The sequence below is a fragment of the Triticum aestivum genome, chromosome 1B (genome assembly GCF_018294505.1).
Source record: "Triticum aestivum cultivar Chinese Spring chromosome 1B, IWGSC CS RefSeq v2.1, whole genome shotgun sequence".
In the NCBI taxonomy this organism is placed as follows: domain Eukaryota; kingdom Viridiplantae; phylum Streptophyta; class Magnoliopsida; order Poales; family Poaceae; genus Triticum; species Triticum aestivum.
Window position 1 is genome coordinate 485972828 of NC_057795.1, and position 18753 is coordinate 485991580.

Sequence of the window (18753 nt, forward strand, 5' to 3'; positions counted from 1 at the left end):
GGAGGAGGCGGCGGCGGCGGCGGCGGCCGTGAGTGCTACAAGTGCGGCGAGGAGGGCCACATCTCCAGGGACTGCCCCCAGGGCGGCGGCGGCGGCGGTGGCTACGGAGGCGGTGGCGGCCGTGGTGGTGGCGGCGGCGGTGGCGGCTGCTTCTCCTGCGGCGAGTCTGGCCACTTCTCCCGCGAGTGCCCCAACAAGGCCCACTAGGCGGCGCAGCTCGTCAGATCTGAGTGCCCCGTTTCCTTTCGCTCCTTTACCTACCTCTTGATTCTGCAGCAAGTCATACCCTATACCTATCAGTACTAGTATTAGTCGCCGTAGCGTTTCCCCCTGCTGCTCGATGCGAGCTTGGTTTCAGAAGAATTGCTGGTGGTGTGTTCGTTAAGATCCAAGTTATTTTGTTGTCTCTCTGTGATGAGGACACAGATCTATCTATGTGTTGGATGGACTAAGTTATCGAAGTCAAGTTTGGTGTCTTAAGATTGATCTATGATCTTGCATGTCTATTGTTTATCTTGCATATCTGCCAGGCTTGAAAGTGTTGATTCTGATATTCTATTCTAGCTTAGTGGTGGATTATTTTGGAATCCTGTTCTCCCATTTCAATGTGATTCCATTGGCGTTTTGATAGTGGGTACGATTCGCAAGTTTGATGCTTTTCAACAGTTTCATGGTTCAAAATCTTTCTTAAATAAGGTCCATTCTTATATGTGCTTGTGCCACTGTAGACCTGCACTGCTTGTCTGACTGCTACTACTAGTTTCTTCTCGTGCCACTTGCTTGCAAAATGTAACCTAGCTTAATATTTTTGCATCCGTGTTAAGCAAGATTCGATGATTCCTTGCCATGATGGAAGGCAAATTCAATCAGTTCTGCTGTCAAATTCATTATAAGCTTAATCTGAATTCAGCAGTCTCTTAAGAAAGAAGGCACGTTAGCTTACTGATTAAGCCTAACGCTCCGTTGCAGCTTAGTGGAGAGAGTGTGCTTTGTCTTGGATGAACGGAATGGAATCATGTCGCTTTAGACTTACGTGTGCGAAGAATAACAGCCTAAATTTAGATCTCCTTAAACATATATGACTGAACCCACGAACTATGATTACGATGACTTATTATCTGCGGCTTTTTAGCATAAATTTAATAGCTGTGAGCTTACGATGACTTGTTATCTGCGGCTTTTTAGCATTTTTCATAGGAAATTCAATAGCCACTCCCAAATGAAACCATGATATGAATTATGAAGTACACATCTCAATATTCCAGATCTCCTGCGTCCTTTGCAGGCAATGAGCAGGGGGAGGGACCCTGCCCCTGCAGTCGTACTTGGTAGTCTTTTTAGTCCTAAATGGCAGTTTGTCGGGTAATCTCATCGGGGAGGAGACTCCGGCGAGCCCTGTTCGTGGCCGCCATAGCGTTTGCTGTCCTCGACTTCTTCGATGCTGGCAACAACTTGGTCTGCCCCGTATCTTACGAACCCAATAACCTCCCTGTATCCAGTTTGCTCCTGCTTTCTCTTCGTGTGTTGATCTCCATGGTGAGCTTACCGTCGGAACAAGGGGCGATAGTGTAGGGATGGAGGCAACCAAATCCGTCTTCTCCCAAGTTCCCTTTGTTTCCCTTTAGCTCCAACAAATTCCTTGTAGAATTTGGTCATATTTATTCCGTTTCTCTGGCGTTGTTGGTCTAGGTTTTCTCTCCAATCTACCTTCTGGTCTCTGCTGGTTGGTATGAATTGAAGACTGCCTCGAATTCTGTCCTTATGGCTTCTGTTCCTGCTTATGTTCCATACGTTTTTACGGTCAATTGGTTGCTAGGTCCAATCAATACTTGTTCATGCCCTCTCCAACCTCTGACTTGGGGCCCCGCATGGTGATTCTTGGCTGTGGTGGCCATTGTTTTAACCTGGTGGCGCTGTAGGAGCCACTCCGTGGTAGGTTTTAGGGCGCATTTCTCAAGGTTGGAGCTTGGTCGTTGAAGATTGTAGTAGGACAAGGTGGTGGTGTTTTTTCTTCTTTGAAACGGAGGCAAAAGATTTGCGTTATTCATTAATTAAACAGAAAAGAATTGCTTAGTTAATTACCGAAAAACTGGGCAAAAACCGTCACAATACACTGAGCGGCACACATAGTATACCCCACGCCTCCTTTCAGAGGGCCTCGTCGAGCTAGTACACATGCATCATCGTCATCACTTCTCCCAAAACAGCGTCATTGCCTTGCCAAAACGGCGTCACTGCCTTTCCTAATCCCTGAGCAAGCGATCCGACTTCACCGTAGACGAGCATCAACCCAACCCACACCATTGCTAAGTAAATAAGCAATTTTTCGACTAATTTAATCTATAAGTAGATGACTAGCAAGGCATTGAAAGAATTAACGACATATTGATCTAAACAAGCACGTACTACGCAAAGAGTAGACAAATCTACACATGATGCTAGTACTGCTAATACGAAAATAATCAGGAAAGGGATAAACGCGTTATACCCTCCAGTAGGCCATGCAGAAGCCGCCGCGGTGGTGGCGACAACATCAGCGTTCCCGGCGGCCTTCTTGTCAGCCTCGGTCTTCTCGGCGGCGGCACGTTCGACGTTGGTGGACATGGTGATGACGGAGACGACACAGACGTAGTGGATCGGAGGCGAGCAGTCGCGTAGTCGCTTCCCAAAAACCTATTCGCTTCTCTCCCGTACAGGAACCGGAGAGATGGTGTTTCGGAGACCTGCTCTCCCGTCGACCGTGTACGCGACGAACAGGATGGAGTCACCGGTGGCAACAACAGCAAAGGAACGACGGTGGGTGGTTCGCGTGGAGCAGATGTGATCTGATCGTGGCGGCTAGGGTTAGGAGACACCACATATTTATATAGGCGCAGCCGCGTGGAGAGACGTGGGCTCGACCCATGTCCGAGTCCGTGACAGCCCATGATCCGACGTCTCAGATCGTGGCCCAGCTGTCAGAAACTCTCCGTTAGTGACTGGCAAAAATAAGCGCGTAGGTGTGAGCTCGGCTCGGCTTATTCCCGCAACCCGCATCGCGTCGCGTCGCGACGAGGCGTGGCGGGCGGAGGAGGAGGAGCGCGCGAGGGCCTCTTCTCTTCTCAAGCTCCAATAGCATGTAGAAGAGAAACCCTTATAAGAAGGTCCAACTCCTCTTCCACTTTCGGGGTGGGACTAAACTTCCCACCTCCACCTAGTGCCAATAAACCCACATGGGTCCTTAGAGATTTTTCTGAAATTGTTGGATGGGCCTAAAGCCCACCCCATATTTCAACAATCCCCCATCAGATCTCGAGGGCCCATTGTGTCCTTTGTCCCAATAGCTGTTTCGATATACTAGTGTTTCAGTGAAGACCTGTTAAGGTTGAGCTTCACCTAGAGCAAGTAGCTAGACTCCTTCACAACTGAACAATGGACTATGCCTTGAATTGTCAGTTTGGCGTAAAGAAGCTTCGCCACATGTCTTACTAGTACTAGGCTGTCGATGGCTGACCCCTTGGGTGGAGCATATAAGTTACACTCCTGGCCTGTTTATGAGTTTACTAGAGATCACCCCAATCTCATAGACTGTGACCAGCAGTCGGGCTCACATAGGTGTGTTCCTTCAAAGATCGCTCTGTAGGATATCATCCTGCTTACATAAGCTTTGGAACACATTAAGACAGTAGTCATCCTACCATACAATATCGAGAGTATTGCATCTCCAACGGAGTGGGTTAGTGTAGTTACTCTCCTCAGTTCACCACTGACTTGTTTTCCCAGGTCCTACTTCACGGCATCTTCGATCACATAGGTTGGGTTACCACCATGGCAACTCATGTGGGTCTCATACCCATCTCCCACGATACACTATCTATCACAACACGTGATAGCCCTTTTGTAAAGGGGTCTGCCAGATTCTTAGCCATATGGACATACTCCAACGCTATCACTCCGGAGTTTCTTAATTTTTCGACAGCTTTTAATCTCATTCTTATGTGTTTGTTGGACTTCATGTTGTCCTTTGAACTCTTCACCTTGGTGATGACAGTCTGATTATCACAGTTCATAAGGATAGCCGGAACGTGTTTATCAACCAATGGCAAGTCCATCAGAAGATCTTGAAGCCATCCTGCTTCGACACCAGATTTGTCTAATGCTGTTAATTCTGCTTCCATTGTCGATCTCATTAAGATCGTTTGCTTGCAAGACTTCCAGGAAACAGCACCACCTCCAAGAGTAAACATATACCCAGCTGTGGCCTTTATCTCATTAGCATCAAAGATCCAATTCACATCACTATACCATTCAAGTACCGACGGGTATCCGGTATAGTGAAATCCGTAGTTCATAGTACCTTTCAGATAATGCATTACCCTCTCAATAGCATGCTAATGTACATCACCCGAATTGGAAACAAACCGTCTCAGTTTGCTTACAGCAAACGCGATGTCAGGCCTCGTTGCGCTCGCTAGGTACATGAGTGAACCAATGATTTGAGAGTATCTCAGTTGATCCTTAGGTGTGCCTTCTGTCGTGGAATTGTCATGTCAGATGTCCTAGTGAAAGGACTTAGTCGTGGAGCCATCGCAACTAGGAATCTTAAAGGGGTTAATCGGGACAAAGTGTTGGGGAACGTTGCAGAAAATAAAATTTTTCCTACAGTTTCACCAAGATCCATCTATGAGTTCATCTAAGCAACGAGTGAAAGGGTAGATGCATCTACATACCACTTTGTAGATCGCGAGCGGAAGCGTTCAGAAGAACGGGGTTGAGGTAGTCGTTCTCGTCGTGATCCTATCACCGGAGATCCTAGTGCCGAATGGACGGCACCTCCGCGTTCAACACACGTACGGTCAGCGTGACGTATCCTCCGTCTTGATCCAGCAAGGGGGAAGGAGAGGTTGATGACGATCCAGCAGCACGACGACGTGGTGGTGGATGCAGCAGAACTCCGGCAGGGCTTCGCCAAGCTGCTGCGGGAGGAGGACGAGGTGTAGCAGGGGGAGGGAGGCGCCAAGACTTCTGGTGCGGCTGCCCTCCCCCTGCCCTCCTTTATATAGGCCCCCAGGGGGGGGGGGGCGCCGGCCCTAGGAGATCAATCTCCCAAGGGGGGGCGACGGCCAAGGGGGGTGGAGTGCCCCCCTAGGCAAGTGGTGCGCCCCCCCACCTAGGGTTTCCAACCCTAGGTGTAGGGGGGGGGGCCAAGGGGGGGCGCACCAGCCCACTAGGGGCTGGTTCCCCTCCCACTTCAGCCCACGGGGCCCTCCGGGATAGGTGGCCCCACCCGGTGGACCCCCGGGACCCTTCCGGTGGTCCCGGTATAATACCGGGTGACCCCGAAACTTTCCTGATGGCCGAAACAGCACTTCCTATATAGTTTTCTTTACCTCCGGACCATTCCGGAACTCCTCGTGACGTCCGGGATCTCATCCGGGACTCCGAACAACATTCAGTTTGCTGCATACTCATATTCATACAACCCTGGCGTCACCGAACCTTAAGTGTGTAGACCCTACGGGTTCGGGAGACATGCAGACATGACCGAGACGGCTCTCCGGTCAATAACCAACAGCGGGATCTGGATACCCATGTTGGCTCCCACATACTCCTCGATGATCTCATCGGATGAACCACGATGTCGAGGGTTCAAGCAACCCCGTATACTATTCCCTTTGTCAGACGGTATGTTACTTGCCCGAGACTCGATCGTTGGTATCCCAATACCTCGTTCAGTCTCGTTACCGGCAAGTCACTTTACTCGTACCGTAATGCGTGATCCCGTGACCAGACACTTGGTCACTTTGAGCTCATTATGATGATGCACTATCGAGTGGGCCCAGTGATACCTCTCCGTTATACGGAGTGACAAATCCCAGTCTCGATCCGTGTCAACCCAACAGAAACTTTCGGAGATACCTGTAGTGCACCTTTATAGTCACCCAGTTATGTTGTGACATTTGGTACACCCAAAGCACTCCTACGGTATCCGAGAGTTACACGATCTCATGGTCTAAGGAAGAGATACTTGACATTGGAAAAGCTCTAGCAAAACGAACTACACGATCTTGTGCTATGCTTAGGAATGGGTCTTGTCCATGACATCATTCTCCTAATGATGTGATCCCGTTGTCAACGACATCTAATGTCCATAGTCAGGAAACCATGACTATCTGTTGACCAACGAGCTAGTCAACTAGAGGCTTACTAGGGACGTATTTGGTCTAAGTATTCACACGTGTATTACGATTTCCGGATAATACAATTATAGCATGAATAAAAGACAATTATCATGAACAAGGAAATATAATAATAATCCTTTTATTATTGCCTCTAGGGCATATTTCCAACAGTCTCCGACTTGCACTAGAGTCAGTAATCTAGTTACATTGTGATGAATCGAACACCCATAGAGTTCTGGTGTTGATCATGTTTTGCTCGCGAAAGAGGTTTAGTCAATGGATCTGCGACATTCAGATCCGTATGTACTTTGCAAATATCTATGTCTCCATCTTGAACATTTTCACGGATGGAGTTGAAACGACGCTTGATGTGCCTAGTCTTCTTGTGAAACCTGGGCTCCTTGGCAAGGGCAATAGCTCCAGTGTTGTCACAGAAGAGTTTGATCGGCCCCGACGCATTGTGTATGAATCCTAGGTCGGTGATGAACTCCTTCACCCAAATTGCTTCATGCGCTGCCTCCGAGGCTGCCATGTACTCCGCTTCACATGTAGATCCCGCCACGACGCTCTGCTTGTAGCTGCACTAGCTTACCGCTCCACCATTCAACATATACACGTATCCGGTTTGTGACTTAGAGTCATCCAGATCTGTGTCGAAGCTAGCGTCGACGTAACCCTTTACGACGAGCTCTTCGTCACCTCCATAAACGAGAAACATGTCCTTTATCCTTTTCAGGTACTTCAGGATATTCTTGACCGCTGTCCAGTGTTCCTTGCCGGGATTACTTTGGTACCTTCCTACCAAACTTACGGCAAGGTTTACATCAGGTCTGGTACACATCATGGCATACATAATAGATCCTATGGCTGAGGCATAGGGGATGATGCTCATCTCTTCTTTATCTTTTGCCGTGGTCGGGCATTGAGCCGAGCTCAATCTCACACCTTGCAGTACAGGCAAGAACCCTTTTTTGGACTGATCCATTTTGAACTTCTTCAAAATCTTATCAAGGTATGTGCTTTGTGAAAGACCTATGAGGCGTCTCGATCTATCCCTATAGATCTTGATGCCTAATATGTAAGCAGCTTCTCCAAGGTCCTTCATTGAAAAACACTTATTCAAGTAGGCCTTAATGCTGTCCAAGAATTCTATATCATTTCCCATCAAAAGTATGCATCTACATATAATATGAGAAATGCTACAGAGCTCCCACTCACTTTCTTGTAAACGCAGGCTTCTCCATAAGTCTGCATAAACCCAAACGCTTTGATCATCTCATCAAAGCGAATGTTCCAACTCCGAGATGCTTGCACCAGCCCATAAATGGATCGCTGGAGCTTGCACACTTTGTTAGCATTCTTAGGATCGACAAAACCCTCCGGCTGCATCATATACAATTCTTCCTTAAGATGTCCGTTAAGGAATGCCGTTTTGACGTCCATCTGCCATATCTCATAATCATAGTATGCGGCAATTGCTAACATGATTCGGACGGACTTAAACTTTGCTACGGGAGAGAAAGTCTGATCGTAGTCAATCCCTTGAACTTGCCGATAACCCTTAGCGACAAGTTGAGCTTTATAGATGGTGACATTACCATCCGCGTCCGTCTTCTTCTTAAAGATCCATTTGTTTTCTATCGCTCGCCGATCATCGGGCAAGTCAGTCAAAGTCCATACTTTGTTTTCATACATGGATTCTATCTCGGATTTCATGGCTTCTAGCCATTTGTTGGAATCTGGGCCCGCCATCGCTTCTTCATAGTTCGAAGGTTCACCGTTGTCTAACAACATGATTTCCAGGACAGGGTTGCCATACCACTCTGGTGTGGAACATGTCCTTGTGGACCTACAAAGTTCAGTAGCAACTTGATCAGAAGTACCTTGATCATCATCATTAATTTCCTCTCTAGTTGGTGTAGGCACCAAACGTTTTCCTGAGCTGCACTACTTTCCGGTTCAAGAGGTAGTACTTCATCGAGTTCTACTTTCCTCCCACTTACTCCTTTCGAGAGAAACTCTTTTTCCAGAAAGGATCCGTTCTTGGCAACAAAGATCTTGCCCTCGGATCTTAAGTATAAGGTATACCCAATGGTTTTCTTAGGGTATCCTATGAAGACACATTTTTCCGACTTGGGTTCGAGCTTTTCAGGTTGAAGTTTCTTGACATAAGCATCGCATCCCCAAAATTTTAGAAACGACAGCTTAGGTTTCTTCCCAAACCATAATTCATACGGTGTCGTCTCAACGGATTTAGACGGTGCCCTATTTAAAGTGAATGTAGCTGTCTCTAGAGCGTATCCCCAAAATGATAGCGGTAAATCGGTAAGAGACATCATAGATTGCACCATATCCAATAGAGTGCGATTACGACGTTCGTACACACCGTTACGCTGAGGTGTTCCTGGCGGCGTGAGTTGTGAAATGATTCCACATTTTCTTAAGTGTGTACCAAATTCGTGACTTAAATATTCTCCTCCACGATCCGATCGTAAGAATTTTATCTTTCGGTCATGTTGATTCTCTACTTCATTCTGAAATTCCTTGAACTTTTCAAAGGTCTCAAACTTGTGTTTCATCAAGTAGACATACCCATATCTACTCAAGTCATCAGTGAGAGTGAGAACATAACGATATCCTCCGCGAGCCTCAACGCTCATTGGACCGCACACATCGGTATGTATGATTTCCAACAAGTTGGTTGCTCGCTCCATTGTTCCGGAGAACGGAGTCTTGGTCATTTTGCCCATGAGGCATGGTTCGCATGTGTCAAATGATTCATAAGCGAGAGACTCCAAAAGTCCATCAGCATGGAGCTTCTTCATGCGCTTGACACCAATGTGACCAAGGCGGCAGTGCCACAAGTATGTGGGACTATCGTTATCAACTTTACATCTTTTGGTATTCACGCTATGAATATGTGTAACATTACGTTCGAGATTCATTAAGAATAAACCATTGACCATCGGGGCATGACCATAAAACATATCTCTCATATAAATAGAACAACCATTATTCTCGGATTTAAATGAGTAGCCATCTCGTATCAAACGAGATCCAGATACAATGTTCATGCTCAAACTTGGCACTAAATAACAATTATTGAGGTTCATAACTAATCCCGTGGGTAAATGTAGAGGTAGCGTGCCGACGGCGATCACATCGACCTTGGAACCATTCCCGACGCGCATCGTCACCTTGTCCTTCGCCAGTCTCCGCTTATTCCGCAACTCCTGCTGTGAGTTACAAATGTGAGCAACGGCACCGGTATCAAATACCCAGGAGTTACTATGAGTACTGGTAAGGTACACATCAATTACATGTATATCAAATATACCTTCAGTGTTGCCGGCCTTCTTATCCGCTAAGTATTTGGGGCAGTTCCACTTCCAGTGACCCTTCCCTTTGCAATAAAAGCACTCAGTCTCAGGCTTGGGTCCATTCTTTGACTTCTTCCCAGCAACTGGCTTACCGGGCGCGGCAACATCTTTGCCATCCTTCTTGAAGTTCTTCTTACCCTTGCCCTTCTTGAACTTAGTGGTCTTATTGACCATCAACACTTGATGTTCTTTCTTGATTTCAACCTTTGCTGACTTCAGCATTGAGAATACTTCAGGAATGGTCTTCACCATCCCCTGCATATTGTAGTTCAACACAAAGCTCTTGTAGCTCGGTGGGAGCGACTGAAGGATTCTGTCAATGACCGCCTCTTCCGGGAGGTTGATCTCCAGCTGGGACAGGCGGTTGTGCAACCCAGACATTTTGAGTATGTGCTCACTGAAAGAACTGTTTTCCTCCATCTTGCAACTATAGAACTTGTCGGAGACTTCATATCTCTCGACCCGGGCATGAGCTTGGAAAACCATTTTCAGCTCCTCGAACATCTCATATGCTCCGTGCTTCTCAAAACGCTTTTGGAGCCCCGGTTCTAAGCTGTAAAGCATGCCGCACTGAACGAGGGAGTAATCATCAGCACGTGATTGCCAAGTGTTCATAACGTCTTGGTTCTCTGGGATGGGTGCTTCACCTAGCGGTGCATCTAGGACATAATCTTTCTTGGCTGCTATGAGGATGATCCTCAGGTTCCGGACCCAGTCCAAATAGTTGCTGCCATCATCTTTCAGCTTGGTTTTCTCTAGGAACGCGTTGAAGTTCATGTTGACATGAGTGTTGGCCATTTGATCTACAAGACATATTTTGCAAAAGTTTTAGACTAAGTTCATGATAATTAAGTTCATCTAATCAAATTATTTAATGAACTCCCACTCAGATTAGACATCCCTCTAGTCATCTAAGTGTTACACGATCCGAGTCGACTAGGCCATGCCCGATCATCACGTGAGACGGACTAGTCATCATCGGTGAACATCTCCACGTTGATCGTATCCTCCATACGACTGATGTTCGACCTTTCGGTCTCTGTGTTCCGAGGCCATGTCTGTACATGCTAGGCTCGTCAAGTTAACCCTAAGTGTTCTGCATGTGTAAATCTGTCTTACAACCGTTGTATGTGAACGTAAGGATCTATCACACCCGATCATCACATGGTGCTTCGAAACGACGAACTTTAGCAACGGTGCACAGTTAGGGGGAACACTTTCTTGAAATTATTATAAGGGATCATCTTATTTACTACCGCCATTCTAAGTAAACAAGATGCATAAAACATAATAAACATCACATGCAATTATATAGTAGTGACATGATATGGCCAATATCATATAGCTCCTTCGATCTCCATCTTTGGGGCTCCATGATCATCTTAGTCACCGACATGACACCATGATCTCCATCATCATGATCTCCATCATTGTGTCTTCATGAAGTTGTCACGCCAATGACTACTTCTATTTCTATGGCTAACACGTTTAGCAATAAAGTAAAGTAATTTACATTGCGTTCTTCAATGACACGCAGGTCATACAAAAATAAAGACAACTCCTATGGCTCCTGCCGGTTGTCATACTCATAGACATGCAAGTCATGATTCCTATTACAAGAACATGATCTCATACATCACAATATATCATTCATCATTCATCACAACTTCTGGCCATATCACATCACATGACAATTGCTGCAAAAACAAGTTAGACGTCCTCTAATTGTTGTTGCATCTTTTACGTGGCTGCAATTGGGTTCTAGCAAGAACGTTTTCTTACCTACGAATAACCACAACGTGATTTTGTCAACTTCTATTTACCCTTCATAAGGACCCTTTTCATCTAATCCGCTCCAACTAAAGTAGGAGAGACAGACACCCGCTAGCCACCTTATGCAACTAGTGCATGTCAGTCGGTGGAACCTGTCTCACGTAAGCGTACGTGTAAGGTCGGTCCGGGCCGCTTCATCCCACAATACCGCTGAAGCAAGAAAAGACTAGTAGCGGCAAGCAAGTTGACAAGATCTACGCCCACAACAAAATTGTGTTCTACTCATGCAATAGAGAACTACGCATAGACCTAGCTCATGATGCCACTGTTGGGGAACGTTGCAGAAAATAAAACTTTTCCTACGGTTTCACCAAGATCCATCTATTAGTTCATCTAAGCAATGAGTGAAAGGGGATATGCATCTACATACCATTTTGTAGATCGCGAGCGGAAGCGTTCAAAAGAACGGGGTTGAGGTAGTCGTTCTCGTCGTGATCCTATCACTGGAGATCCTAGCGCCGAATGGACGGCACCTCCGCGTTCAACACACGTACGGTCAGGGTGACATCTCCTCTGTCTTGATCCAGCAAGGGGGAAGGAGAGGTTGATGACGATCCAGCAGCACGACGGCGTGGTGGTGGATGCAGCAGAACTCCGGCAGGGCTTCGCCAAGCTGCTGCAGGAGGAGGACGAGGTGTAGCAGGGGGAGGGAGGCGCCAAGACTTTGGGTGCGGCTGCCCTCCTTTATATAGGCCCCCAGGGGGGGGGGGCGCCGGCCCTGGGAGATCAATCTCCCAAGGGGGGCGGCGGCCAAGGGGGGTGGAGTGCCCCCCAAGGCAAGTGGTGCGCCCCCCCCACCTAGGGTTTCCAACCCTAGGCGCAGGGGGGGGGGGCAAGGGGGGGCGCACCAGCCCACTAGGGGCTGGTTCCCCTCCCACTTCAGCCCACGGGGCCCTCCGGGATAGGTGGCCCCACCCGGTGGACCCCCGGGACCCTTCTGGTGGTCCCGTTACAATACCGGGTGACCCCGAAACTTTCCCGATGGCCGAAACAGCACTTCCTATATAGTTTTCTTTACCTCCGGACCATTCCGGAACTCCTCGTGACGTCCGGGATCTCATCCGGGACTCCGAACAACATTCGGTTTGCTGCATACTCATATTCATACAACCCTAGCGTCACCGAACCTTAAGTGTGTAGACCCTACGGGTTCGGGAGACATGCAAACATGACCGAGACGGCTCTCCGGTCAATAACCAACAACGAGATATGGCTACCCATTTTGGCTCCCACATACTCCTCGATGATCTCATCGGATGAACCACGATGTCGAGGGTTCAAGCAACCCCGTATACTATTCCCTTTGTCAGACGGTATGTTACTTGCCCGAGACTCGATCGTCGGTATCCCAATACCTCGTTCAGTCTCGTTACCAGCAAGTCACTTTACTCATATCGTAATGCATGATCCCGTGACCAGACACTTGGTCACTTTGAGCTCATTATGATGATGCACTACCGAGTGGGCCCAGTGATACCTCTCCGTTATACGAAGTGACAAATCCCAGTCTCGATCCGTGTCAACCCAACAGACACTTTCGGAGATACCTGTAGTGCACCTTTATAGTCACCCAGTTACGTTGTGACGTTTGGTACACCCAAAGCACTCCTACGGTATCCGGAAGTTACACGATCTCATGGTCTAAGGAAGAGATACTTGACATTGGAAAAGCTCTAGCAAAAGGAACTACACGATCTTGTGCTATGCTTAGGAATGGGTCTTGTCCATCACATCATTCTCCTAATGATGTGATCCCGTTGTCAACGACATCTAATGTCCATAGTCAGGAAACCATGACTATCTATTGACCAACGAGCTAGTCAACTAGAGGCTTACTAGGGACGTATTTGGTCTAAGTATTCACACGTGTATTACGATTTCCGGATAATACAATTATAGCATGAATAAAAGACAATTATCATGAACAAGGAAATATAATAATAATCCTTTTATTATTGCCTCTAGGGCATATTTCGAACACAAAGGACACGAGGTTTATACTGGTTCGGCCCCTTACGGTGAAGGTAAAAGCCTACGATCAGTTTTGAGTGGGATTGATTATGTTTTGATTACCAGGGAGCGAATCCGCTTGACCTAGTTCTCGATCTGATGTTACTTGCCCTGAACCGCCGCCGGGTTGTCCCTTTATATATAGAGGTTGACGCCCAGCGGCTCTTAGAGTCCCGGCCGGCTCATAAACAGTGTCCGGCTCGGTCTCTCTCTATTCGTGCCTTACAATACAAGTTACATACATATGGCGGTTTATCTCTACGGGCCTTAAATCGCCTTTGGGCTTTGGGCCCTTAACTGAACCGCCATCTTCAAGTGTCGTCTTAGGCTTCATATCTTGAGTCGCCATAGGTACAACCCGACCCCTCTTTGGCGGGTCATACCTAATAGTTATATCCCTAACATTAGGCCCCAGATTGATTTGAACGGGTTCATGTCAGTCTTCAACACTTAGAAAAAAATCCGCTCTTCGTTTGTACAGAAGCTTTTGTAATCCGCCATGACGTCATCCTCTGGATTTGGGATAACCGGCCATGACGTCATCTGTCATTAACACACACTTTGTCCAACATATCTCAACGGATCCTTATCTTAATGATCATCCTGAGAATCGAGGCGTCCTAGTAGCTGGATAACCATATTTTCGACCTCCTCATTTTTTGCGCCCACTTATCTGTCTTCTCTTATAAATAGACACGACCAGGTCTTTTCTCATTCTTCCCCTTTCCATCGTCTTCCACCTCTCGCACCCTTCTACCACTCGAGCTCCGCCGCCACCGCAGAGCGCACCAGCGTCCTCGTCCAGGCCGCCGCATCAACCTGAGTCGATCCAGAGAACGGCGGCGACCCTCCGCAGTAGATCTACAGCTATAAGTTCCTGCTTTCCCGCACCTTAGATCTGCATTAGGGTTTCTGCCTGTTCTTCGTGTTCTTCACTGTTTCTTCATAGTTCCTCCACTGCAGCCTCTTTTGATCCAAAAGTAATATAGAACTCATCCGGTAGTTTTTTACGTCCATTTTTGATACTAGAGGATCCCTTTTTCTGTAAAGAGGCCTCATTAGAACTCAGGAACTCATCTGTACTAGTTTTTTAGGTCTAGAATATTTTCTTTTCCTGAACAGCCGCTGATCCAAAATAATAGCTGCAACCTGTGAAACTTGTTTGTGTAACACTTAGGCAAAAACTGTATTTTGTTACATCCACCTAGCCATGGCGACTCTTATCACCGGCTTAAAATTGCCATGCTCAATTGATAATCTTAACCACTCATGGCGGTTTAGATAACTTGACTGCTCATGGCACTCATGGCGGCTTAAATAACTTGACATAATTAGGTACATACCATTAGGCCCCTTTATAAGCCGCCATCTTGAATATGCACTGTAATGTTTCTCTTCGGCTTAAATTTGAACCGAAAATTTTACTCTTTGTTAGGCTTCCTTCACAGTGCCGCCCAAACAACCCACTTCATGCAATTGGGTCAAGTCCATCGTCACAAATAGTATGCTTGAGGACTTTGTGAAGACTGGCTATCTGCCAAAGAAGGAAGTTATGTCATATCGTGCTCCTGACCCCACATAAGAAAAACCTTAGCCCAAAGAGGGGGAGGTCATCGTCTTCACTAACCATATGAACTAGGGTTTTTCACCACCCAGCTCAAAGTTCTTCAGAGACGTCATGCACTTTTTTGACCTTCGTCCTCAAGACATCGGACTCAACTCCGTGTCTAATATTTGCAACTCTCAAGTGTTTAGTGAGGTGTATCTTGGAGAAGAGCCCAACTTACTACTCTTCAGAGAGTTATTTTATTTGAACCGCCATAATGAATGTGCCAATGGACCTAGCTTGGAGCTTGGCGGGGTCTCAATTCAACGACGGAGAGACGCCATTTTTCCTTATGCAAATCCACCAAGTCACCCCAAAGACTGGAACCAGACATGGTTCTATTGCCAAGACACTTCTTCGGCTGATGAGAACCCTTTGCCCGGCTTTCACGCTCTGCGTCTTGATTCCAATCATCCGCTTCCTGATAAGGTGACAACCGCCGAACGCCAGACGCTTGCCCCCACCATAGCTAAAGTCAAGGCTCTTTTGGGGAATGGGCTAAATGGTATCGACTTGGTCCGGGTTTGGTTTGCCTGGCGGGTCATTCTGTTGAGCCGCTGCTCCGGTTTGATGTGCACCTATACGGGCGCGAGGAATGACCCTCTACGGCACAACGCTGATGATTTACCTGAAGACGTCATCAACGATATGACCAAGTCGCTCTTGAACGAGAGCCTAGCAAATTGTGGCAAGGTGGGCTTAAGCCCTTTCTGCAAAGCTAACCCAGCTCCAGCGGTAAGCCTCCAACCTGAATACATTACCTTCATCTTTTGATGTTTTGTCTGTGCTCAAGCCTTTGCTGATTTTCACAGGCTGATGATAAATTCTGGAAGGCTAAGTATGATCATGAGGCTGCGAAGAGAGCCAGGAAGGCCAAGAGAGCCACCAGGAAAGAGGCCACGAAGAAAAGAGGAAAAAAGTCTAGCACTTCTGAGATGTCTCAACTGGAGGACTCTTCTGAGTCAAAGGTAGCCCTTGACTCTCTTGGCTCATTTTTTAATCACCTTATTGATACCGATTATAATTAGGATGACACGGGAACGAGTCATGGGGTAGATGAAGAGGTAACTATTATTTCCTCCGACTCAGAGCCTTTTCCAAGGCAAAAAATCCAAAGAGTAACCCGGAAAGTAAGATTTTCACATCCCTTAGCTTATCAAGATCCTCAATTTCTTTTGAAGCGACAGATTCATGAGAGCCGGAGGCACACCCGGACTAGCAAAAACACGGAACTCTCCTCCGGCTTACCAAATACACCAAAGAAACACCGGAACGAGGTCACCTCGGATTTAAATCCCTTTTATCCTTTGATGGCTCTCACTCGTCAACCACTCAACTCTTCTGACTCGAATTATCAGGAAACTTCACCTTCCTCCGGCGACTCAATCCAGTCCAACTTGCCGACTTTCAAGACCGCTCTAGGGTAATGATGACTTACTTACCCTGTATTCACTTCAATTTTTTATATTTGTACTGATCTTTTGATCTTATGCAACGGAAAGCAAAGCCCATCAAAAAGGCGAAGAAGAACAAGCCGACCGAAGAGCCGATCTTCAAAGAGCCGGAACTCCAGACGGCCGCGCCTAAGGCCTCTGTTCTTGAGCTGCCACCTGAACCGGCTCATGACACGCCGACGCTGTCGGTGTCAAAACCGGCGGATCTCAGGTAGGGGGTCCTGAACTGTGCGTCTAAGGCTAATGGTAGCAGGAGGCGGGGGACACAATGTTTACCCAGGTTCGGGCCCTCTCTATGGAGGTAATACCCTACTTCCTGCTTGATTGATCTTGATGATATGAGTATTACAAGAGTTGATCTACCACGATATCATAGATGCTAAACCCTAGAAGCTAGCCTATGATTATGATTGTTGTTGTCATACGGACTAAACCCTCCGGTTTATATAGACACCGGAGGGGGCTAGGGTTACACAGAGTCGGTTACAGAGAAGGAAATCTACATATTCGAATTGCCAAGCTTGCCTTCCACGCAAAGGAGAGTCCCACTGTCGGTGTCAAAACCGGCGGATCTCGGGTAGGGGGTCCCGAACTGTGCGTCTAGGCGGATGGTAACAGGAGACGAGGGACACGATATTTTTACCCAGGTTCAGGCCCTCTTGATGGAGGTAAAACCCTACATCCTGCTTGATTAATATTGATGATGTGGGTTACAAGAGTAGATCTACCACGAGATCAAGGAGGCTAAACCCTAGAAGCTAGCCTATGGTATGATTGTTGTTCGTCCTATGGACTAAAGCCATCCGGTTTATATAGACACCGGAGAGGGCTAGGGTTACATAGAGTCGGTTACAATGGTAGGAGATCTACATATCCGTATCGCCAAGCTTGCCTTCCACGCCAAGGAAAGTCCCATACGGACATGGGACGAAGTCTTAAATCTTGTATCTTCATAGTCTTGGAGTCCGGCCGATGATGGTAGTTCGGCTATTCGGACACCCCCTAGTCTGGGACTCCCTTAGTAGCCCCTGAACCAGGCTTCAATGACGACGAGTCCGGCGCGCATGTTGTCTTCGGCATTGCAAGGCGGGTTCCTCCTCCGAATAATTTATAGAAGATTGTGAACACCAGGATAGTGTCCGGCTCTGCAAAATAAATTCCACATACAACCGTAGAGAGAATAATATTACACAAGTTCAATCTGCTGACGTATTTTGTGGCGTAACTGTTGGGGAATGTAGCAGAAATTCAAAATTTTCCTACGTATCACCAAGATCTATCTATGGAGAGACCAGCAACGAGTAGAAAGGAGAGTGCATCTACATACCCTTGTAGATCGCTAAGCGGAAGCGTTCAAGTGAACGGGGTTGATGCAGTCGTACTCATCGTGATTCAGATCACCGATGATCCTAGTGCCGAACGGACGGCACCTCCGCGTTCAACACACGTACAGCTCGACGATGTCTCCCACGCCTTGATCCAGCAAGGAGAGAGGGAGAGGTTGAGGAAGACTCCATCCAGCAGCAGCACAACAGCGTGGTGGTGATGGAGGAGCGTGGCAATCCTGCAGGGCTTCGCCAAGCACCTACGGGAGAGGAGGAGGTGTCACGGGAGGGAGGGAGGCGCCAAGGGCTCAGGTATAGATGCCCTCCCTCCCCTCCACTATATATAGGGGCAGGGGAGAGGGGGGAGGCGCAGCCTTGCCCCTTCCTCCAAGAAAGGGGTGCGGCTAAGAGGGGGGGAGGAGTCCATCCTCCCCAAGGCACCTCGGAGGTGCCTTCCCCCTTGAGGACTCTTCCCTCTAGGGTTCCCTAGGCTCATGGGCCTCTTGGGGCTGGTGCCCTTGGCCCATGTAGGCCAAGGCGCACCCCCTACAGCCCATGTGCCCCCCCGGGGCAGGTGGCCCCACCCGGTGGGCCCCCGGGACCCTTCCGGTGGTCCCGGTACAATACCGATGACCCCGAAACTTGTCCCGATGGCCGAAACAGGACTTCCTATATATAAATCTTTACCTCCGGACCATTCCGGAACTCCTCGTGACGTCCAGGATCTCATCCGGGACTCCGAACAACATTCGGTAACCACATACAAGCTTCCTTTATAACCCTAGCGTCATCGAACCTTAAGTGTGTAAACCCTACGGGTTCGGGAGACATGCAGACATGACCGTGACGTTCTCCGGTCAATAACCAACAGCGGGATCTGGATACCCATGTTGGCTCCCACATGTTCCACGATGATCTCATCGGATGAACCACGATGTCAAGGACTCAATCGATCCCGTATACAATTCCCTTTGTCTAGCGGTA

The 18753-nt window shown here is 47.8% G+C and overlaps 1 protein-coding gene across 1 annotated transcript in view; it reads left to right on the forward strand.

Annotated features, from left to right (window-relative positions):
• LOC123133629 (glycine-rich protein 2) overlaps nucleotides 1-480 on the forward strand; it is a gene marked incomplete in the record, with an annotated part of 1341 nt that extends 861 nt beyond the window's left edge. Inside the window, 1 exon segment of the mRNA XM_044553079.1 lies at nucleotides 1-480. Within this exon segment, the coding sequence (XP_044409014.1) occupies nucleotides 1-207 (207 nt within the window).
• Nucleotides 481-18753: the final 18273 nt, after the last annotated feature.